General features: G+C 46.2%; 1 gene segment (V, D, J or C); it reads right to left on the bottom strand.

Moving 5' to 3' along the window:
* Positions 1–8,461: 8,461 nt before the first annotated feature.
* Positions 8,462–20,426, bottom strand: LOC140479578 (Ig kappa chain V region Mem5-like). The segment is given in 4 exon segments: positions 8,462–9,339; positions 19,393–19,425; positions 19,877–20,173; positions 20,360–20,426. Coding segments are annotated over 4 exon segments (708 nt in total).
* Positions 20,427–24,327: the final 3,901 nt, after the last annotated feature.

Raw genomic sequence — 24,327 nt, 5'->3', positions numbered from 1 at the left:
CACACTACACATGAAACTTAAGTCAGAGTGGGGTCATGAAGTCTGGCCATGTTCCTCTGGGACCGGGACGGTGTGAGGGAACAGGAACAATTGTAGAAGAATCAATAAGGATTAAAGCAAGATGGAGAGGGTGTTTTGGAAAGGGACTAGAGGAGGAAATATACATTTTGCCACCCAACGCTGACATACTCTCCGTGTATCACATCATGAATAAAACAGCACACAGTGAGGACAATCTAAAGTTACACCAAAGTACTTTTTTTTGATATATCATAGCATGCAGAGTATTTTCATTGTGGTGCAATTAGGTATCCTGGTTCAAAAGATGTACTCTCTCTCTCTCTCTCTCCTCGTTTGTACAGATTCAGCCGGTTAGATCCTCACAGAGCCCCAGTTTATTTGTACTGTTCAGTAATGTGGGGATGCTGATGGTGGACTGGGGTACACCTGATGAAGGAGCAACGCTTTGGAAGCCTGTGATTTCAAATGAATCTGTTGGGCTAGAACCTGGTGTTGTGTGTCCTCTGACTTTGTATTGTTCGGGCACAGTGAAACAGCTGCTTTCTAGTAACTATGGGGGACTTGCACAGCTGCTGAAGACTATGGGTAATGACTCCTTCCATTAGCTGCAAACACATCAGTCGTCATTCCAGTGGATTCCAGTGGGAATGACCAATCAGTTGCTCTGACCTAGTTCCCCAGTTAATCAGGCCATGGCTAACCTGGAATACATTCTCCCTTTGTCCTGTAAACTGTACTGCCCTGAGAAAATGATTATTGAAACACAACCTCAACAGCTTTTTATTTTGGATTGAGGGTTCCAGATTTCCATCACTCTGTCGGAAGGAATTTTTCCTGAAATCATCTGAATTACAATTTTAACAACCCTCTTGTTCTGGACTCTGGCACTGGAGAAACCAATTTACTTCAACATTGTTCATCATCTCTGGGGAAGAGTCTCGCTGATGTAACCTGTTCTCTCTCATTAACAGTTTCTGATCTGAAGGTGACATGACAGGCTGGATACTGAGAGGGTAGATCCTGTTATCGGACAGATGAGAACTGGAGGGCCAGTTTAACACAAAGCAGTCTCCCATTGAAAAGGAAGGAGGGGTTTTCTTGCTGAGGGTTGACAGTCTGTGGAATTCTCTTCTCTACATGGGAATGGAGGTTCACTCATGGAGTTGGCTCAAGGTTACAGTAGACAGATTTTTTGATGAACAAGGCAATTAAGGATAATGAGAGGGGGTGGGGAAGCGGAAAGTGCAGGTGAGACCATAAGCAGTGATCTTCTTCATTGGCAGAGCAGCTCCCAAAAGGCCTGCTCCTGATCCTGGGTCCTATGTTCTGGCAGAGGCTGCAGAAATCTTGGACCCCATCTTTCCTTTGTCACTCACTGACAGAAATGTAATTTTAAAATGAAAATTATTTTCTTGAACAAGACCGACTCAACTCCTGTTGAGTCATTTCCTTTGCTGGCTTTTAATTTTAACAGGGTTTTAGAAACACGTCATTTGTCTTATGTTGCAGTGGAGACAGACACAAGGCAGTGAGGCCTCAGAGAACACCGAGAGCTTTCACTCTGCACAACAAGGCTGTCAGCACAAGCATCTGGTGACAGGATTGTAGGGGGTTGAAAAGGAGAGAGTCACCGAGAAAAGAGACCTATAGTTCAAAATAAAACCTCTTCGTATATTCCCACACTCTAATGAATTAATGTTAGAGGATTCGAGACCCAGAACGGTGAGAGTGTGGTGGCTCAGACGCTAAAAGGCAGACAGCAAGGAGCTGCATTAATCCTTCTCATTATTATTTCTGCTTCATCATTGGCGAGCTTCATAATTATTGCCCAGCCCCAGTTGCTTGGACTAAGTTCTTTGCTGAGCCAGGTCATGGGGTCATTAAAAATGGATCATGTCACAGTGGGGCAGGAGTCACAGACTGGGCTCCCTCGCCGAAAGAACATTTGTGAACATCACATTGATTTTCATGTCTTTTTTTGTTCAGATTCCAGCGCATTCCTTCCCAGATATTACATGGCTCGTCACCGCCCTCTCCAGGACAATTAGGGAAAGGCAACACCCTCCCCATCCCAGGAGAAATCAAGAGAAATGATGTAAAATTAAAATGATCAAACTGCTGAGGCTTGAATTCATCTCTTGAAAGACTGGAGCGTCGGCCAGAAGCAGTGCCATGACATGGGGTGACCCTGGTTTGTCAGACTGAAAGGTGGAGTGTCCTTCGGATTGACACCGGGATCAGGCACAAAATGAATTACACTCAAAGACCGAACAAACGTCTATCAAAGTGTGCCCCCAAACTGCACAGAACAGCACTTGTGGCGACGCGTGCCCGTCTCCATCCTTGCTGTTGCCCTTCCCTAACTGTCCTGGAGAGGGCAGTGGTGAGCCATGAGTGTCTTGAAGAGGATCTGATAGAGGGACAAGGTCATGTCCTCGGCCTGAGCACAACTGCCTGACCTGCTGTGCTTTTCCAGCACTACACATTTCGAGTAAACTATCCCTCAGGCGAATGAGCTGTGGCACATGGGAAAACGTGAGAGTGTTGGAAAGACACCGGCAGCATGGTCAGCCTGCAGAGGGTCAGAAACAGATTTGATGAATGAGCTGATATCCTTCTGAGCTGAAATACAGACTCAGGCTTTCAGAGCCACACAGTTTACATTGTTACTGACCTTGGCCCCATGGGCAATGCTCCTGCTTCAGAGTCAAAATGGTTATTGGATTGAAATCCACCTCAGAAACAAGAGCACAGAATCCAGGCTGAGACTGCAGTGAACTCTTGCACCATGTTATGTATGGGATGTTCATCTAAAGCCCCACCAGCACCACCCAGACCCCAATCCCTCCACCTCAGGGAGCTCGACAAGATCCCATTCTGAAGAGATTCCCTCGGGTATCCTGCTCAATATTCATCTAATGCCACCAAAACAGATTTGTCTCATCATTCATTTGCTGATTTTGGGACCTCAGCATTTTGTCTTGTGAAGGGGATTGCACTGCGCACGCAGCTTTAAACAGCCTGGGATGATTAAAAAAAAAACTGCATCAACAAGAGTTCTCTCTCCATTATCATGTAAAAGGGGAGCAATGAGCAAGTGAAAATCCAGACTGAATGCAAACACTGAAGCTTCAGATGAAAGGCTTTTTGCACCATGTTAACCTGCTCCCTGGGCATTTCCTTCCAATGTCCGAGGTGGTTATCAGGCTGGGATGGAGGCTTGCAGGAGGCTGGAAGAACACAGCAAGTCAGGCAGAATCTGGAGGTGGAAAAGTCAACATTTCGGGTATAATTCTTCTGCAGAACTGCAAATGAGGGTAGGGGGAGGTGCAAATCAAGGTGGGATCAGTTGTTTAGGTGGGTGGAGGGGAATGGTGGAGTGGTAGGTATTGAATGATGAACACAGGTTTGAAGTGATTGGTCGATGGGAGGAATGAATCCATTTGGTGGCTGGAAGGGAGGGTCTGTAAGTGGAATAGAATGGAGGAGGGGGACAGGAAAGGGAGTCGAAAGTTGGGAAAGGGAGTCTTTTTGAAATTGGAGAACTCAATGTTGATTCCTCTGGGTTTAGGCAAAAGATAATTATTTGTTCCTCCAATTTGCAGTCTGATTGCTTGTGGCAATGGAGGAGGCAGAGGATGGTCATGTCAGAGAGGGAATAGGAAGGGGAATTGAAATTGGCATTGACTGGGAGGCCAGGTCAGCCTTTGTGAGCATGGCTGAGATGCTCAGCAAAACTTGCCCTTAGTTTACGTTCGGTCTCACCAATGCAGAGAAGACCACAACGGGTGCACTGGGTACAATAAACTAGGTTGGAGGAGAGGCAGGTGAACCTCTGTCTGACCTGGAAGGACTGGGGTCCTGCATGGAAATGACAGGCGTGGTGTGTCGGCAGGTTTTGCATCTTTTACGGTTGCAGGGGAAAGTACCAGGGTTTTGTTGGGGGAAAAGGTGTGAAGAGTGGTGAAAACCAAGGATTGGCAAAGGGAACAGGTCTTGTGGAAAGCAGAGAGGGGTGGGGAGGGGAAGATGTTCTTGGTGGTGGGGTCTAGCTGGAGTTGGCAGAATTGTTTGAGGATGATACGTTGGATGTGGAGATTGGTGGGGCCTAAGGTGAAGACAAGGGGGAACCCTGTCTTTATTGCATTTTGGAGGGGGGTGTTTAGATTTGGGGAACAGAGAATGGAGGAGGTGCGGTGGAGGGCTGTCTGGATGGCAGAAGTGGGAAAAGAACATTGTTCAAAATAGGTGGACATCTGGGACACTTGGGAGTGGAGCATCTCCTCGTTTGAGCAGATGTGACGGAGATGGAAGAATTGGGAAAACGGGATGGAGTTCTTGCAGGATACTGGCGGGGAGAAGGTGTTGTCCAGGTAGTTGTGTGAGTCTGTGGGTTTACAGTAAATGTGTGTTCCTGTACTGTCACCGGAGATGGAAATGGGGTGGTCAAGAAAGGAGAAGGATTTGTCCAAGACAGACTACGTGAATTTAAGGGCAGGTTGGAAGTTGTTAGCAAAGTCAATGAACTGCTCCAGTTCAGCCTGGGTGCAGGATGCAGCACTGGTGTAGTCACTGATGTAATGGCGGGAGATTTGGGGAACGGTGTCTGTGCATGTACTGGTGAGGTGTTGTTTGATGGAGCCGACAACAAGCAGACACAGCTGGGACCCATGGGTACCCACTGGATTTGGAGGAAATGGGAAGAGTTGAAGAAGGCTGACAGATCACATGGAAATGTTTGGAAAAGATACACAAGGGCACAGTCCAGGCTTGCTGTAAATATCAGCCTTCCTTCTTCATAGGAGCTTCTCTATGGCGGTTTCAAGTACACATCCTCCGTGGAAATATCACAGACTTTACTGAAATGGAATGAACTGAAAGAAGAGAAGGAAATGGGAAGAATTAACCAGACAAGGGTGAGCATCAAGAGAGATGGGAGTGTGTGGGAGATTCCGTGGCATTAAAAAATCCCAAAGGAATTTCACAAGAAAAGCTCAAATCTTTACAAGGATATAACAGGGAGATTACTTACTGACATCAAACAGGTTGAGTGTTAGGGACGATGTGCCTCTGGTGCCTAACTCTATATGAAACATTACATTCAAGGACAGTTGATGTGTAAATAAAGGGTGACTTGATGATGTGGAGTTATTTCATGATCAATGACCATGGGCATAGATTTAAGGGAAATGGCTGAAGATTAAGAGGGTGCAGAAGGTGGTAGTAATTTGTAACTCGCTTTCTGTAAGAATGGTTGAAGCAGAAGCTCTCCCATAACATTGAAGTATTTCGATATGCAGCTGTAATGCCAAGGTGTACAGGGCTACAGGCCAAGTGCTGGAACATGGAATTAGAATAGTGAGGTGGTTGTTTGACTGGCTTTGGCTCATTGGGCTGAAGGGTCTTGTTCTTGTAGACCTGTTGTAGATGTTTGACTCTGCCAGGACTCCAGGAATGTGGCTGACCCTTACCTGCCATTTGAAAGGCCCAGCAAGCCACTCAGTTTCAGGGAAGTTAGGGATGGAGAAAAAATGATGGTCTTGCCAGTGACACCCACATCCCAGGAAAGAATAGATGGGCTCAGTGTTAACACCATCACCTGAACCTGCAGGTTTCAAGCCCCACTCCAGACACTGGAGCACTATCCTGAGGCTGGCAAAGGCAAAGACGCCATCTGCTGGATGATCGGTTAAACCACTGCCCTCTCAGGTCGATGTGAATATAAGGGATTTGAGACCATCTCAGGGAAAATCTCCCCAGTGTGCTGACCAATGCTTCTCTGAAACCCAATGGCATTAAAACAGATATAAGAGTAAAATACTGCAAATCTCAAATAAAGCAAGATGCTGGAGAAAGGGAACAGGTACAGCCTCTGTGGGAAGAGAAGGAGTTAACTTTTTGGGTTCAGTGATGTTTTATCTAAAAGGCAGCAAATTTTTATTTATATTTAATGTTATGCTGTTTTATATTATTTTATTTAAATATTGTTGCAAACAAGTTTACCCACTTGATTGGAACCGAATTCACACACATGCATTCCCCCCACACCGATACTCAGTAACAGCTCTGTGTACTATTTACAAGATGCACTGCAGAGATTCACCAAAGATCCTGAGACAACAGCTTCCAAACCCATGACCACTTATATTTGGACAAGGGCAGCAGGTACACGGGACCATCACCCCAGCAAGTTCCTCTCCAAGTCATTCACCAGTTTGACTTGGAAATATGAAGCTGTTCCTACATCATCACTGGGTCAGAATCCCTGGAATTCGCTTCCTAAGGACATTGTGGGTCTACCAACAGCACACGGACTGCAGGGGTTCAAGAAGGCAGTTAATCACCACCAGGTCCAGGGCAATTAGACGCAGACAGTAAGACGCCTGGTACAAGAGTAGGCATGCTTCAGGACCAGGAAGTGAGACTGTGATGTTTCAGTTATTCCTGGACATTGGTGTGATCACATCTCAAATACTGAGGGTAGTTTTGGTCTCCCTATTGAAGGAAGAATAATAAATTCATCAGAGGTGGTTCACAGGAATTTTACCCGATTGATCCCTGGAATGAGAGGGCTGTGTGATGACGAAAGACAGGAAAAGGGGAGAAAGTGAATGGGGCGGAGCAGGGTGTTGAGGTAGGGATAGGTTGAGAATGGTAGAGAGTATGACCTGATTAGTCGATGGGAGAGATTAATTTGTATTCATCCCTCCCATCAACCAATCAGATAGTACCCTCTACCTATCTTCACCTATCCCCATCTTACCACCCTGTCCCCACCACTGCCTTTATCTACAGCTCCCCCATCATTCCCCCACCCCCATTCCTGAAGAAGGGTTACAGCCAAAACGTTGACATCTCCACCTCCTGATGCTGCCAGTCTTGCAGTGTTCTCCCAGCCTCCTGCTTGTCAACCTTGGATTCCAGCATTTGCAGTTTGTTTTGTCTCTAATCTCTTCAGGGGCCTGGATGAGAGTGAGGAAATTGGGTTTTGATGGAGCTACCCACATACTCAAGTCAAAAGAAGCAAAGCAAGAAAGGCACGTGGATCGAATACAAGAGAGCAAATTGTGAGGGAAAACCAATTATTACCAGTTTAGCAATTGCAAAGGAGAGAGTGACAACATTGAATTGCTTCTGGTGTCATCCTCTGTGCCCTAACATTTCACAGAGCCAGCTCCACATCCTTCCATTGGCTTTGTCATTGCGAGTCAACAGTTCTCTTCCCACAGCCCTTTTAAAAATATCCTGTTCCAGGGAATCACTGACACAGAAAATATTTCACCTTTTCTGGGAAAGTTGGAGATATGTTGGATGTCAAGGAGCTGTTTCTCAGCCTTCAGGGTCTGACAGAAGGATGTGTGCAGTCTGTGGATTCTGGAGACAGATCACTGAGATATTCCTCACTCCCATCAATACCTGACTTTATTCTGACATCAGTTTCTATTCTTCATTATAAAGTACCCCCACCAGTTTCAGACTATGCATTTCACACCCAGCCCCCATGTCCTCACATTGGAATCAAGAACCAAACTTGCCCCATCTCAGGATTGCCCTCTGAATGTGGTGTCAGTGTGTTAATGTTGTGTTTGAATGAAAGAGCCACGGTGGAATCTGGGACTGAGGCCAAGGGTTTCTGAGCCACCAGCAGCCTCCCCGCTGTGTGAGGGTCTGTTTGGATAAGATTTCAGTCACATTGGTCCCCACTGATACTAGAGCCATGAAGTGAGATTGCCAGAGCCACATGTGGACTGAGGAACACAACAGTCAGGACAATGAGCTGCTCTGGAATCCACCCTGAGCCCTGGATGATCCTCACTGAGATGTCCCAGGGGCTACAGAGTATGACAGCAGAAAGTGGAACCAGTTTATCATTGACTGTCCTCCCCAGCCGTGACTCCCAGACTCCCCCGGATGGAACATTCTCAGTCTGGCCCCAGGGACGCCCAGGACAATTGCATCTCATTTGAAGAGTAAAGAAAACCCAGGTCTAATTTATGGAATATTTATTTCTCAAATTGTTATTGTTCAATTGTTATTCTGAGTAACAAGGTCCTGCTTGTCATATTCATCAATATAGGGTTCCCAGTGGCTCTGGCTCCCTAACAGTTGATTTGAATTTCTTGGCTTGTGATCTTGCTGTGTCTAAGGGATGGGTGAGCATTGATGGCGAATTTCCATCAGATTATTGTGTTCCCCATTGTCCCCTCCTGCCTTCCTTCTTTTCCCCATTTATTGGGAAAGATTTCTTGAGGTTGTGCATTCCTGCTGAAAGTGCCCTTTCTGGACACAATGGTAGCATTGCCCTCCTGCTCTGGGGACCCCATTGCCCCGTCTATTCTCCCCCTCATTCTCCAGGCCTTGAACGTGGAGGTTAACACTTCACACAGCTTTCCCTGAGGACTCAGCTCTGGCCATTTCCAAAGCACACACGAGACAGAGACTGAATCATCTTCATCTTTATTCCCTTTTCCAGATTGACTTTGACAGAAAACAGTCAGCAATTAACAGCCCAGACAGAGGAAGCTACACAAATTCACAGCCACAATGGAGCTTGAGGAAAACACTTGTGGTGATTTTCTCAATAACATGAGAATCCTGTCCCTTTGAACAGTGACAAAACCTTAAATTGGAACTGGCGGCTGAGCAGGAAGGAGGTCTGTTTTACTGAAACAGAGATTTCTGAGGTTCACATTGTTTTTGCACAGCTGACAGTCTTTAGCATCTTCGAGAGGTTTTACTTGACATCGCAAGTTTACACTGTCCCCATCAAACACATCCAGGTCAGGGAAAGCATGGGGCTACATAAAGAGTAAAGTTTTCTCTACACTATCCCAATGACCTGCCTTAACCACTGAAGCTCAGAAGTGTCTCCAAGCCAGTCCTGAGAAAGAAGAGAGTTGAAATTCAGTGCTGACAATGACCTTTGTCCTGCCAGCTCAGCCCTGTTCTATTTAAAGTTGTGTCTCCTCTGTGGACTGTCTCGAACACTCTACACACATTCTGATCTCCTGATGCTCTTGCTGAGGGGAGAGGGGAGGGTCACGTGGGTGAGGGCACAGGAGAAGCGAGCATTGGACTCCCAGTCAGACCCAGAGAGGGTCAGCAGGCTGCTGACACTGTAGGTGCTGTCTGAAGCTCGCAGGTAGTTGCTGGTCTGAACCCCGTCCGAAATGACTGCACCATCCTTCTTCCACTGCACCTGCAGCTCATCGGGATAGAAGTGATTGGCAAGGCACACCAGGGTGGCAGTGCTCTTGGTATTGACCTGCTCTGGCGAGGGAGGCAGCAGGGTCAGCTTGGGCTGAGAGTTGTCACGGCCTGAAAGACAAGAGAAACAATTTTAATCCCTGCCTTTTGAAGGTACTTCAACTCTCTGAACAGTAACTGATAAAACATTTGAACATTTGTATCCAGTACCTAGCATACCTGACAAAAGCACTAGCATTTTAAAAATTGCTTTTTGGGACATGTACGGCACTGGCAGAGCCAGTTGCTGCTCATCCCTAACTGTCCCCGAGAAGATGATGGTGACGCAGCAGAAAGAGAAGGGACAGTCCTGGACCATCATTTAAGGAATGAATGTGGGCAGCTGGAAGGGCTATCAATGTGGGAGCATTTTAGTGACAGTGATCGGAACTCAGTGAGATTGAGAATAAGGATGGAAATGGAGAACCATGGAGCAAGTGTAAAAGCTTTCATTTGGGAGCAACCCATTTTACCAAACTGTGTGGTAATTTGGTAAAAGTGTACTGGAACGATCGACTTGATGGGAGATCAGTGACAGGGCAGTGGGAGGCCTCCAAGGATGAGACAGAGACAGAGATCATTCAGAATCTTTTCCCAAAAGAGTAAGAGTGGCATCCCAAAGAGAGAGTCTCAGCAAAGATGTGAAACTATTGATGTGATATGGAGGCTCTGGTGTCGAATGGGGTGGACATGTTCAGGGGTCACATAACACCAGGTTACAGTCCAACAGGTTTAGTTAAAATCACAAGCTCTTGAAACGCTGCTCCTTCTTCAGGTGAAGTGACTTCAGTGCTGAAGGAACAGTGCTCTGAAAGCTTGAGATTTGAAATAAGCCTGTTAGACTATAACCTGGTGTCGTGTGACTTCTGACCTCAAGTGAAGCCCAGTTAGAGCACAGTGAGAGAACTGTGTGCAGTTCTGGTCACCACATTGCAGTAAGGATGTGATCTCCCTAGAGATGGGGACAGTGGAGGATTTTGTCAGGAATGAGGAGTATTAGCTTTGAGGAATGATTGGTTTGGCTAGGACTGGTTTCTTTGGAACACAGGAGGCTGAGGGGAGATTTGATCGAGGTGTGTAAAATGATGAGGGGCCTGGATAGAGTGTGTAGGAAGGACTGATTTCCACCAGCACAGAGGGCAATAACCATGGGGAGAGATTAAAATGAATTGGGGGCAGGGTTAGAGGGGAGTTGAGGAGTAATTGTTTTCACCCAGTGGCTGGTGGGATCAGGCTGAAAGGGTGAGAGCGGCAGAAACCCTCATCACATTGAAAAAACACTTGGATTTTCACTTGAAACACCAAAGCCTCCAGAGCTATGGAGCAAGAGTTGGTATGTGGGGTGGAGTTCGACATCTCTTTAACAAACCTCTGATCACTCACAGCTCGGGAGAACTTTATCTAAGAACACTGGAGCAGAGTTGGATCAGCACACTTCAGGAAGGAGTCACGTTGGGTGTCCATGTAGAAGGTTCGAGATTTTGATTCAAATCTTCCAGCTCAGCACTGGGGTAAGGTCAAAGGTGAGGCTGCAAAGAATCTCAGTGTCCTGGATCAGACAGTGTCATTGCTCTTAATGATCCCATGTTCCCTGGAAGATGGAAGCGTGCATCCAATGGGCAAGGGTCAGGTTCAGGAGACTCCAACCTCAAAGAAAGACTTGTATTTATGTTGCACCTGCCTCCACCTAAGGATGTCGCAGTGGCTCTTTCCACCAGACTGTGCTCAGCAAGATCCCAGAGAGCTGGGTGACAATGAGTCGAGGATCAGGTTTTTAGTGATGCTAATTAGGGAATCAATATTGACCAGGACACCAGGGGAAACAGTCCTGCTGTCTGTCTAATAGAGCCATGGAATGGCATCTCTGATATTTGAAAGGCTCCCAGTGCATCAAAAGAGAGACTTGTATATCAGACTCTCCCAAAGAATTTACAGAGAGTGAGGGACTTGTCTGAACACTGGTCACTGTTGTAATGCAGAAAACATAATTTGTACACAGCAATATCGCGCAATCGTAAATGAGATTATGAGCATGTTCAGTGATGTTTCAGGGATGAATATTGACCTGAAGTCAACCCAAAGAGAAAGCAAACGGGTTCACTTGCACAGAACGTGAGAAAATGAAAGGCACAGGAGAAGGTGGGATTCGTGGTGAGTGATGGGTTTGATTGTTACCAGAAAATAAAAGGAAGGATCAGAATTTGTGAATGTCGTATTGTCACAAGGCAATACAGAAGTGCAGGGGAACTTGACAGTAGAAATAACTTAAAGTTCGGAATAAGGTAGACAGAGTGATGCCACAAATTGAGGTTCCCAAGGACTTTAAAATCATTAAAGTGACGCAGGGCTCAGGAGAGGTTAATAAAGTTCCCAGAATAATTAATAGGACATAGATTATGGAAAGGGTCAGAAAATTAATTTTAGGCATCGTGAATAAGGGGACAACTATGAAAAGGAGGGCAGTCAATGCAGGACTGAGGGTGTTGTACCTGAATGCAGGGAGTATCCGAAATGAGGTAAATGATCTTGTAGCGCAGATTGGAATTGGCAGGTGTGATGTTTTGAGTTTCACAGAGATGTGGCTGTCAGGGGTTGAGGGCTAGGAATGAAATCCTCAAGGATGCACATCTAATTGACAGGACATGCTGATGGGCAGATGGGGGTAGGTTACCGTATTGGTAAGAAATGAAATAAGATCAATCACAAGAAGGGATTTAGAGTTGGAATGCATTCAATCTGTGTGGGTAGAGTTGAGGAGTTGCAAGGGAGAAAGAGCATGATGAGAAATTTGCAAAGTCCCCCTCCCCAGCAGTAGTCAGGATATGAGGAAGAAAATAAATCAGGAGATAGAGAAGGATGTAATAAAGGCCCTGCTACAATGGTCATAAAAAACTTCAATATGGAGGTAGACTGGAAAATTTAAGTTGTTTGGGGATGTCAAACGAAGGAATTAATGGAATGTCTACGAGATGGTTTTTGGAGCAGCTTGTGGTCGAGTTCACTATGGAACAGGCAATTCTGGATTGGGTGATGTGTAATGAAGCAGACCTGATTAGGGAACTTAGGGTGAAGGAATCCCTTGGGGGCATTGACCGTAATATGACAGCATTCACCTTGCAGTTTGTGACAGAGAATCTGGAGTCAGTTGTACTGGAAATGCAATTAACTTAAGGTAACTACAAAGACATGATGGAGGAGCTGGCCAGAGTTGATAAGAAGGGAAGATGAGCATAGGAGACAATGGAGCAGCAATGGCAGGAGTTTCTGGGGGTAATTTGGGAGGCAGAGCAGGAATTCAAACCAAGGAAGAAGAAAGATACTGAGTGGAGGCCAAGGCAACCGTGGCTGATGAGGGAAGTCAGGGTCAGCATAAAAGCAAAAGAAAAAACATGCAATGTGGTGGAGATTATTGGGAAGCCAGAGGATTGGGAAGCCTTTAAAAACAGCAGAAATTAACTAAAAAAAAGTAAGGGTGAGTGTGTAAATAAAATATAAGGGTAAGCGATCTAGTAACAGAAAAGAATATTGCAAGAGGTTTTCTTTAGATATATGAAAGGCAAGAGGGAGTCAATAATAGAAATTGTACCACTGGAAAAGGCAGAAATAGTACTGGGGAACAAAAAAATGATGGAAAAAGTGCATCGATGCTTTAAATCAGCTTTCACAGTGGTGTGACAATGCTGCTCATTTCACAAGGTTGAGTTGTCCTTGGATTTTTTTTCAAGAGGGGTTGTAAAGGCAGAGGTTCCAATTTGTCTGGGTTAGGGACTTTGTTCATGGCTAACAGATACTGCCTAGGGCAACAGTCAGGGAAAAGGCTTTTCGGTTTTATATGAAAAATTTGTCCAATAAAAGGAGAGTGGCCAGTTCTTCCAGTTTGCTGTTTTTGACAAATAGTCGGTTGGAAGCTCCTGGATAAAGAAAGCTGCTGGTGAGAAAGGTTCCCCAATTCAACATTTTCCAGTGGACTCACTGTCTGAAATTCCTCTCCTGTAAGAACCTCTGTGTTTATATTTACCTTTATACCAAGGCTGTTGCAGCAAATTGGAACAGCTCTTTGTCAAGTTACATTTTCTCGTCAGTTGGGTTTTCAAATAGTTAAGTTATTCTAAATTCTGTTTTCTTTTGATTGTGTGTAAATAAATTCTCTTTCCCTTCAAGCTGAGCGGTTTGGCCAGTTGTATCAATCCTGGAATATCCAGGTTACATTTGCTTAACACAATTCGAAAAGGTAAGGTCTGGGCTGCATTCTCAAAATGTTTCGAAGGGTCTGGCCTGGTCCATGACAATGTCATAGAGTCATAGAGTCCGACAGCATGGAGACAGGCCATTTGGACCAAACTGGTCCATGCCAACCAAAATGTCCATTTACGCTAATCCTGCACTTGGCCCAGATCCTTCTGAATCCTTTCCTTTCCTGTATTTGTCCAAATGCCTTTTAAATGTTATTAATGTACCCACCTCAACCACTTCCACTGGCAACTCATTCCAAATGCGAACAACCCTCTGTGTAAAAAGGTTGCCCCTCAGGTTCCCTTTTATTCTTTCCCCTCTGACCTTAAACTGATGCGCTCTCGTCCATATTCACAAACCCTGGGGAAAAGACTGAGTGAATTCACCCTATCCATGCCTCTCATGATCTTATGAGGTCCTCCCTCAGTCTCCTACACTCTAAAGAAAAATGTACTCTCCCTTTTACCCAAACCATTGAATCCTGGCAACATCCTTGCAAATTTCTTCTGCACTCTTTCCAGTTTAATAACATCCCTCCTGTAACAAGGTGACCAAAACTGAACACAATAATCCAAGTGTGGCTTCACCAATGTCCTGTATAACTGCAACATAACTTCCCAACATCTGTAGTCAATGCCCTGACTGATGAAGGGCACTGCAGAAAACGCTCTCTTCTCTGCTCTATTTACTGTGACTCCATTTTCAGAGAACTGCTTACCTGAATTCTAAGGACCCTCTGTTCCACTATATTCCTTAAGGCGCTATCATTCACCATGAAACTCCTACCTTGCTTTAAATTTCCAAAATACAAGACCTCACATTTATCTGTATTAAACTCTATTTGTTATTTCTCGGCCCACTTCCCCAGCTGAGCAAGGTCCTGCTGCAATTTCTGATAACTGCCCGCACTGTCCACGATGCTGCTTATTTGAGTGTCACCAGCAAACTCACTAACCATGCCTTGTACATTCTCATCCAAAACATTGATATAGATAACAAACAGCAATGGGCCCAGCACTGACCCCTGAGGCACTCCACTAGTCACAGGCCTCCAGTACAATAAGGATCCTTCCCCTATTACCCTGTGCTTTCTACTATCAAGCCAATCATGTATCCAATTAGCCAGGCCACCTTGAATTCCATGCAATCTAACCTTCCATAACAGCCTACCATGTGGAACCTTATCAAAGGCCTCACTGAAATCCATATAGACCACGTCTACCATCCTGCCCTCATCAACCTTCCTGGTCAATTCATCAAAGTACCTGAACAAATTTGTGAGGCATATTCTCCCATTCACAAAGTCATGCTGACAACTCCTAATCGAATCCACTCTTTCCAAATGCATGTGTATCTTATCTTATCAAACAACTTACCCACCACAAATGTGAAGCGTATAATTCCCAGGCTTTTGTTTTGCAGCCCTTTTTGAACAATGGCACAGTCTTTGCTATCCTCCAGTCTACTAAAATATCAGCCAGCACACCTGACCTTCAAGAGAGTTGGGAGCAGAAGTGAGTGGAGAGGGCATCACTAAGGTGGAGGGGTTGAGGCAGCTGAAAGGTCTGAAGGTGGATAAATCATTCAGACCCGATGGACTACACCCCAGAGTTCTGATGGAGATAGCTAAGGTAATTGTAGGGCCATTGGCTGTGATCTTTCAGAAATCACTGGAGTCAGGGGTGGTCCCAGAAGACTGGAAAATAGTGAATGTAACGTCCCTGTTTAAGAAAGGAGGGAGGCAGAGATGGGACATTATAAGCTGGTTAGCCTGACCTTGGTCATTGGTAAGATTTTAGAGGTCTACGTAAGGGTGAGATTGCAGGTATATGGAATCTCACCCTTAAACCTGGTAAAATTGCAGCCTGGTAAAATTGGGCTGAGTCAGCACAGCTTCATCAAAGGGAGGCATGCCTGACAAATCTGTTAGAAATTTTTGAGGAGGTAACAAGTGCATTTGACAAAGGACAGCCAGTGGATGTGATCCATTTGGATTTCCACAAGACCTTTGACAGGGTACAATAAAGGAGACTGCTAAGTCAAATCAGAGCCCATGTTGCGGTGGGTAGAGGATGGTTGACCGGCACAAAGGCAAGAGAAGGACAAAGGGATTTTTTCTGGATGGCAGTTGGTGCTTTGTGGCGATCCGCAGGGATCTTTGTTGGGACCACAGCTATTCACATTATCTATTAACAATCTGGATAAGGAACTGAAGATATTGTTCATATGTTTGTAGCTGACACAAAAATTGGTGAAAGGACAGGAGGAGTTGAGGAAAAGGGGAGATTGCAGAAGGACTTGGTCAGGCTAGGAGAATGTGCAAAGAAGTGGCAGGTGGAGTACAATGCGGGAACTTGTGAGGCTAGATACTTTGGTGGGAAGAGTGGAGGCACAGACTGTTTTCTAAGTGAGGAAAGATTTTAGAAATCTGAAGCACAAAGAGAATTGGGAGTCCTTGCTCAGGTTTCTCTGAAGGTTAACGTGCAGGTTCACCATTGGCAGTTTGAAAGGCAATTACAATGTTAGCATTAACTTTAACGTCAGAGGTGTACTGCTGAGTTTGTATAAGTCTCTAATCAGAACACATTTGGAATTTTGGACTCCTTATTAAGGAAGGATGTGCTGTCATTGGAGAGGGTCCAGAGCAAAAAGTGAGAAAGAATAAGAATGATCCTGGGAATGAAGGGGGTGTCATATAAAGAGTGGTTGAGGATTCTGGATCTGCATACAATTGTGTTTAGAAAGCTGAGGGGGGAATCTTATTGAAACTACAGAATATTGAGAGGCCTGGAGAACATGGAGAAGGTGTTTCCACGAGTAGAAGAAACTAGGGCCCGAAGGCACAGCCTCAGAGTGAAGAATGATCCGTCAGAACTGAGATAAGGAGGCATTTCTTCAGCCAGAGGGTGGTGAATCTGCAGAACTCATTGTCACAGAGGTCTATGGAGGCCAAGATGTTGAGAGTATTTAAAACAGAGACAGATACGTTCTTGATCAGTGAGGAGATCAAAAGTTAAAAGGAGAATGCAGGAGAATGGGCTTGAGGAACACATCACACAAGATCAAATGGCAGAGCAGACTCTATTCTGACTGGCCCAATTCTGCTCCTATATCTGAAGTATTTTGGGTTCATGTAGAGATTCCTTGAAACCCTGGAAAACTGGAAGTACGGTCACTTAGTGGTTAGCCCTGCTGCCTCACAGTGCTATGGACCCAGGTTTGATTGTAGCCTCGGGCGACTGTCTGTGTGGAGTTTGCACATTCTCCCTGTGACTGCGTGGGTTTCCTCTGGGTGCTCTGGTTTCCTCCCACAGTCTAAAGCTGTGCAGGTTCGGTGAATTGGCCGTGCTAAATTGCCCATAGTGTAGGTCAGGTACATTAGTCAGGAGTAAATGTAGGTTAAAAAGGTAGGGGATTGGGTCTGGGTTGGTTACCTATCGGAGGGTCAGTGTGGACTTGTTGGACCAAATGGCCTGGTTCCATACTGCAGGAATTCTATGATTCTATGGACATTGAAAGTACTGGATTGTGAGCGCTGCTGTTGCTGTTTCTCAAAAGTACTTTGACAAAAGATAATCAGGGAGTGGTGAGAGTGTGCATCAGGTTGCATGAGGGAACTGCTTGTCCTGCTTCCTGGAATACCATGAGCACAAGAAGTGTGGTCAGTGACAGTAGTTGGAACTCTGGGTTTCGGAGCTTGAGCAGCAGCTGGTGTCAGTGCGGAGAGTCCGTGAGGCTGAGAGCTCCATGGAGAGCACGTTTCTAGATGTGGTCACTCTGCAGCTTCAGAGTATACAGGGAGAGAGGGAATGGGGGAGCAGCAGACCGTCCAAAAGGACTAGGCAGCTAGTACAGAAATCCCCTGAGTGCATCCCACTCTCCAACCAGGATTCAGTTTGGAATCCTGATCAGAATGATGGTTCATCTGGGGAGTGCAGCCAGAGCCAAGTCCCTGGCACCATGGGCGGCTCAGTTGTACAGGGTGGGGTGGGGGTGCGGGGGGCACAACGAAGACTGGAAGAGCGATAGTGAGAGGAGATTCAAGAGTGAGGGCAATCGATAGGTGTTTCTGCAGCTGCAGATGGGAATCCAGGATGGTGTGTTGTCATCCCAGGGTCAAGGATGTCACTGAGCAGCTGCAGAGCACCCTGAGGGGAGAGGGGGAACAGGCAGCAGTGGTGGTCCACATCAGTCCCAGTGACAGAAGGAGAAAAGGGATGTAGTCCTGCAGTCAGAATGTAGGGAGTTCCAGAGGGAATTAGCAGCAGGAGCTCAAAAGTAGGAATCTCCAAGATTACAGGAGCAGGAGAATCGACGTTTCGGGCATGTGCCCTTCTTCAGGAATGCCCAAAACGTCGATTCTCCTGCTCCTTGGATGCTGCCTGACCTGCTGCACTTTTCCAGCAACACATTATCAGCTCTGATCTACAGCATCTGCAGTCCTCACTTTCTTCTCCATCTCCAAGATTACCCCCAGTGCCCCACGCAACTGAGACGAGAAAGAGGAGGATAGCACAGGTGACGGTGGAACTGAAAAGACAGTCCAGGAGGTAGAGCTTTTGATTATTTTAACACTGGGACTGGCTTTGGGGGGAGATGGACATGTACAGACCAGACGGGTTGCTCCTGAACAGATCTGGGACTGAGCTCCTTTGGGGTGATTTACTAGTGCTGTTGGAGAGGGTTTAAACTATCTTGGCTGGCCTGTGGGATCCAGGAGGTCATACCAGAGAGGAACACAGAGGTGCACAGAATCCTGGGAGAGATAGATAGCACCAGAATAAGGAATGGAACTTCTTATCCAGTTTCAGAGTGAGGGAGAGAGAGTAATAAATTCTAAATCAGGGTCATTCTGTAAGGATGGGACTGCATGGAATGTTGGGAATAAGACTGGGAAGGTACAGCCACAGAGTGTTATGTGGAAATCTGATGTGTGTCTCTCACATAGGAAGATAAGATAATAAGAACATTAGAAATAGGAGCAGGAGTGGGCTATCTGACCCATTGAGGATGAGGGACGTTAGTTATGAAGGTAGACTGAAGAAGTTGGGACTGTCTTCCTCAGAGAAGAGAAGGCAGAGAGGAGATTTGATTGAGAAATTCAAAATCAGGAGGGGTCTGAACAGAGTAAACCAGGAGAAAATGTTCCCACCTGAGAAAGAATTGAGAGGGAGAGGCCATGGATTGAAAATAATTGGTAAAAGAAGCAAAAGTGAGCTGAGGGAAAAACATTTTCAGCCAGTGAGTGGTTAAGGTGTGGAATGCACTGCCCGAGAGTGTGGTGGAGGCAGCTTCAATTGAAACATTCCAAAGGGAATGAGAATGTTATTTGAAAAGGAACAATGTGCAGGGTGACAGGGAGAAGGCAGGAGAACGACACTCATTTGGAGAGCCAGTACAGACAGGATGGGCGGAACAGCCTCCGTGTGCACTATTACAATTCTGTGACTGTGTGATTGAGCAGAGTTAAAGCTGGGGGAGGTGGGAGCTCGGTCTCTCACTGTGCTGCTGCTGCTGCTGCTGAGGTCAGTGAGATCAGAGACTGGGACAGGGAGCCAGAGCTCACATCAAACTCTGCCCGTGTCTGTCACACTGAGACTGGCAGGAGGCTACTCACTGATTTCACTCCATGCTGCAGGAATGGGACCACAGGCTGCAAATGGACAGAGCTCCTCCACACGGTGAGTAAAACTGACTGACTTATATCTTGCTGCTTAAAGGGGGCAATGGAACTACAGAAATACAGCTGGACACCCTGTTAGACACAGGGCTCCTCAATCAACCATTTCATTCGCTACAGCTCCCCACGAACACCTTCAACAATTCAGCATTTGTGTTTTAGAAAGTTTCAGTATTGAAAGGGTTATTAACAGAGGATTGAGGTTTACTTACTCAGTCGGAGCTTGGTTCCTTTACCGAACGTAAGCCACAGTGAGAGCTCCCAGTGCAGAGGCTGTACAAAAACCTCTGCTCTCTGCTTCCCCCCATCACTCTCACCCTCTCCCTATTTCCCAGTCTGTTGATCACTCTCACCCTCTTTTTGTGTCTTTCTGTCTCTGCCTCTGAGTTGTGAACTTTATTTTTCGTTGTTAAATCTTGCAGCTGTTCTTCACATGTGGCCATGGAGTGGAAGAGGGAAACTTGAGGCCTTTAGAGAGCGTTGAGACACCACAGGAACTGGAGTGTGTAGCAGACAGTGACCATCCCAGCATGGGGTAATTTATTCAGTTTCATTTAGATCTAACTGTGGGATATGTCAGTTCAGTCGGTGGGACTGTGTGTCCATTATTATGCATTTTATATAACTGTGGATGTGTCAGTACAGGAGGTGATTCTGTGTGCTTTGAGGTTTTTGTATGGCTCTGTATCATTGTGTAGGTGGAGCTGCTATACTGCATACAGTAATAGTCAGCGACATCCTCATTCTGAACGTTGCTGATTGTCAGGGTGAAACTGGTCCCTGATCCACTGCCGGTGAATCGATCGGAGACTCCTGTGAATCGCTTTGTTGCTTCATAGATCAGGAGAGAGGGTTTCTGACCTTCTTGCTGCTGGTACCAGCTAACCCACTTGCTAACAGATTGACTGGCCGTACAGGTGATGGTTGCAGTCTGGCCCAGTCCCACTGACAGCACCGGGGGAGACTGGGTCATGGTGATGTCCCCACGGATACCTGAGGGGTCAGAGAGAAACACAGTGAAGTCAGAACTGTCACAGAAAGAGCCTGTCAAATGAGAGATTGTTGGAGACACTGAGCATTCCTCTGGTTTCAGCATTTTCCCTTCAATCACAAGTCAGTGGAATTGGAGTGAAATGGAGAGCAGCTAAAGATTCAAGGTGGAAGGAGAGAGATTTGTACCTGCAATACAGAATGCCAGGGGCCAGATCAGCTGGATGTGTGAAATCATGGTGTGTGCTCCTGTCCCTGTGCCTGGTTCCTGATAAACTCTCCCTTCACTGGGCTCTGCTTTATAAAGCTGCAGCCTGTGAGAGTCTGACTGGGTGTTCCTCAGTATGTAAATGGCATCAGGCAGAGAGAGCCACGTCAGCCCCTCACACTTCCTCCTCTCTCTCTCTCTCTCTCTTTTTGTCTCAGAGAGTCATTGATGTGAACAGCACTGAATGAGGCCATTTGGCCCATTGCGTCTGTGCTGGTAAACAAAGATCTGATGACTCTAATCCCATCCTCCAGCTGTTGGCCCATTACCCTGGAGGTTACAGCAACACAAGGGAATATCTAAACACTGCTCCAATGTCATGAGAGTTTGTGACACAACCAGCCTTTCAGGCAGTGAGTTCCAGACTCCCACCACCTCTGGGTGAAAACATTTCTCCTCAATTCTCCTGTCACTGTGCAACTCAACTGGGCCTGAATTCACTCGAGATTAGGAGGATGAGACGGGATCTGATTGAAACATATAAAATTCTAACAGGCCCGGGCAGCGAGGAGGTTTCCCCTGGTTGGGGAGTCTGGAACCAGGGGACGCAGTCTCAGGGAGTTATGGGGTAGACCATTTAGGACTGAGATGAGGAAACATTTCTTCACTCAGAGGATGATCAACCTGATGAATTCTCTAACACAAACGGCTATGGAGGATAAGGAACTGAATATATTCAAGAAAAAAAGAGAGATAGTTGTTTTGCATTTTAACAGCATGAAGGAAATGGGGAGAAAGCAGGAACATAGCATTGAGAGAGAGGATCATCCATGATCATACTGTATGACACACAAGACCCAAAGGGCCGAATGGCCTGCTCCAGCTCCGAGTTTCTATGTGTCCATGTCTTTGTTACCTTCAATCTCTGTCCCTGGTTATTGAGTCCTTTATTCTTGTATAAAGTGCCTTCCTATCGCTGCCAACAATTACCTTATACCTCACTATCAGGACCCTCTCAACCTTCAATGCTCCAAGGAAAACAACACCAACCTTTCCAATCTTTCCTCATCCCAGGCAGCATCCTGGGAAATCTCCTCTGCTCCCTCTCAAGTACAATCACATCCTTCCCAGAATGTGGTGACCAGGACCTGTCTCTCTCTCTCTCTTTTCCCCTTTCTGTCTCACATCTGCTACTTTGATCTCTCTACATCTATCTGTCTCTCCCACTGTTAGTCTCTCTCATATTCTCTCTCTCTCACTCTGTCTCTTAGCCACTCTCTCCAACGCACTCACGCTTCCTCACTCCGTCTCATAATCTTTCTCCATCTCTCATTGTCTCCATCACTCGCTCCATCTCTCACTTCAATTGAAAGCCTCTAAATGTTATCTACTCCTCTCTATTTCTCCCTCTGTCTCTCCCTCCTTCTCCACATCCCGCTTGACCTCTATTTCTCGCTCTCTGTCTCGCTTCTCTCTCTTTCTCAAAGTGTCCCAGGTGGTGACAGTTGAATTCAGGATAAATCTCCCTCTGCTCTGCCCCACAAATGGATGTTAACCCTTGACCCCAGAAGCATGTCTTCTCCTGGAGTAAAGGTCCATTTCCATATTGACCAGGTTTTTGTATCTCTCAGGAAGATGGACAGATTCTTGTTAAATGAAGGGCAGTTTTGTGCTGTTGGCCTATCCAGCACCACTAATCCAGTGTTTGATTTTCAGCATCTGCAGTCATTGTTTTTGCCTTATTCTCACTGGGGACTGGTTTGGACACAAACCTCATTCCATGAAGGCCCAGCAGAGAGAGGAGATCCTCAGGCCATCAGTGTGAGCTGGAGGGACAGGACAGGTTTTGACCCACTGACCCATCCTGTCCATTCACAACATGTTCCAATCCCTTCCCCTCTCCTTCCCCTTCCATGGTCAGTCTCTGAGTCAGGGTGTTTTACTGGGATGAGGGTTGGACCATCACACAGTTACAACAGAAAGGAACTGAACCCCACACCCACCATGGTGTCCACGATGCACTGGACTCTCCAACAGAGTCCAGTAAACATGGATGTCAGTTCACGAGAGTGCTCCATGGAGAGACATGGGCCTCCTTCCTACTGAAGCTCCCAATAGAGACCAGTAAACATGGGCATTGTTCCTGCTTGAGCCTCCAATAAAGACCAGTAAATGTTGGCCTCCTTCCAAATGGACTCTCCACAGGAGACCAGTAAACACGGATCTCCTTCTGACTGGATACTCCAAGAAGACCAGTAAATGTGGGCCTCCTATTCACTTGTCCTTCTAATGGAGACAATTGGATAGTTGAGTTTTTGAAAACATAGATAGATTAAGATAGATCAGTACACATCGTCGACATGAACTTCAGCGAGGCGTTAGTCAAGGTTCCCCATTGTAGACTGCTTAGTAAGATTATGTCACAGAGGATCCAGGGAGAGCTAACTAAAATGGGCCCGATGGTAGGAGGCAGAGGCTGGTGAGAGAGGGTTGTTCTTCAGACTGGAGGCCAGTGACCAGCCGTCTGCCACATGAATCGATCCTGGATCCACTGTTGTTCATCATTTAAATGAACAATTTGGATGAGAGAATAGCAAGAGTGGTCAGTAAGTTTGTGGCTGACATTAAAATTGTTGGCATCGTGGACAGGGAAGAAGGTTATCTAAGAGTGCAATGTCATCTTCATCAACTGGGCCAGTGAGTCAATAAATCCAGATGGAGCTTAATTTCGATAAATGCAAGGAGTTGCATTTTGGTAAGACCAACCAGGGCAGGAATTACACAATTAATGGTAGAGCCATGGGGAGTGTTGTTGAACAGAGAAACTGAGGGGTACAGGTGCATAGTTCCTTGAAAGTGGTGTCACAGATCGACAGATGGTGAAGAAGGTATTTGGCATGCGCACCTTCACTGGTCAAAGAAGGGAGTACAGGAACTGGGACATCATGTTACAGCTGTACAAGGCATTGGTAAGGCCACATTTGGACACTGTGTACATTCCTGCTCACCCTGCTATAGGAAGAAAGTTATTACACTGGTTTGGATAAAAGAAAGATTAACAGGGATGTTACCAAGTTTGGTGAGTTTGAATTACACGGTGAGGATGGATAGGCCGAGAGATTTTTCCAGTGAATGCAGGAGATTGAGGGGTGACCTTAGAGAGGTTTATAGAATCATTAGGGCCATAGATAAGGTGAATAGCCAAAGTTTTTTTTTTCCTCAGGGTAGGAGAGTCCAGTACAAAAAGGAATAGGTTTAAGTTGAGAGGGGAAAGAATTAGAAGGGGCCTGAGAGACAACCTTTTCACACACAGAGGTTGGTGTGTATATGTAATAAGCTGACACAGGAAGTGGTAGAGGGGAGTACAATTACTACATTTCAATTACTACATTTACAGGAACATGGATAGGAAGGATTTAGAGAAGATTGGGCCAAACACATGCAGATGGGTGGCACAGTGGCACAGTGGTTAGCACTGCTGCCTCACCGTGCCAGAGACCCGGGTTCAAATCCCGCGTCAGGAAACTGACTGTGTGGAGTTTGCACATTCTCCCCGTGTCTGCGTGGGTTTCCTCTGGGTGCTCCGGTTTCCTCCCACAGTCCAAAGGTGTGCAGGTTAGGTGAATTGGCCATGCTAAATTGCCTGCAGTGTTAGGGTAGGGGTATGGGTGGGTTGCGCTTTGGTGCGGCGGTGTGGACTTGTTGGGCCGAAGGGCCTGTTTCCACACTGTAAGTAATCTAAAATGGGACTACTTCAGTTTTGGAAACTTGGTCGACATGGATGAGTAGAGCTGAAGGGCCTGCTGCCATGCTGTTATCCTCTATGACTCTATGATGATGTAAACATGGAGCACCTTCGCATAGAACCAATAAACAGTAAACATGGGCCTCCTTCCCACTGGACTGTCCAGTACCTGAGCTGCAAACCCCGCATCCTATCAGGTAGGTC

The sequence above is a fragment of the Chiloscyllium punctatum genome, chromosome 7 (genome assembly GCF_047496795.1).
Source record: "Chiloscyllium punctatum isolate Juve2018m chromosome 7, sChiPun1.3, whole genome shotgun sequence".
Lineage (NCBI taxonomy): Eukaryota > Metazoa > Chordata > Chondrichthyes > Orectolobiformes > Hemiscylliidae > Chiloscyllium > Chiloscyllium punctatum.
Note: the sequence above shows the minus strand (reverse complement) of the source record. Positions and strands in the feature narration are given on the sequence as shown.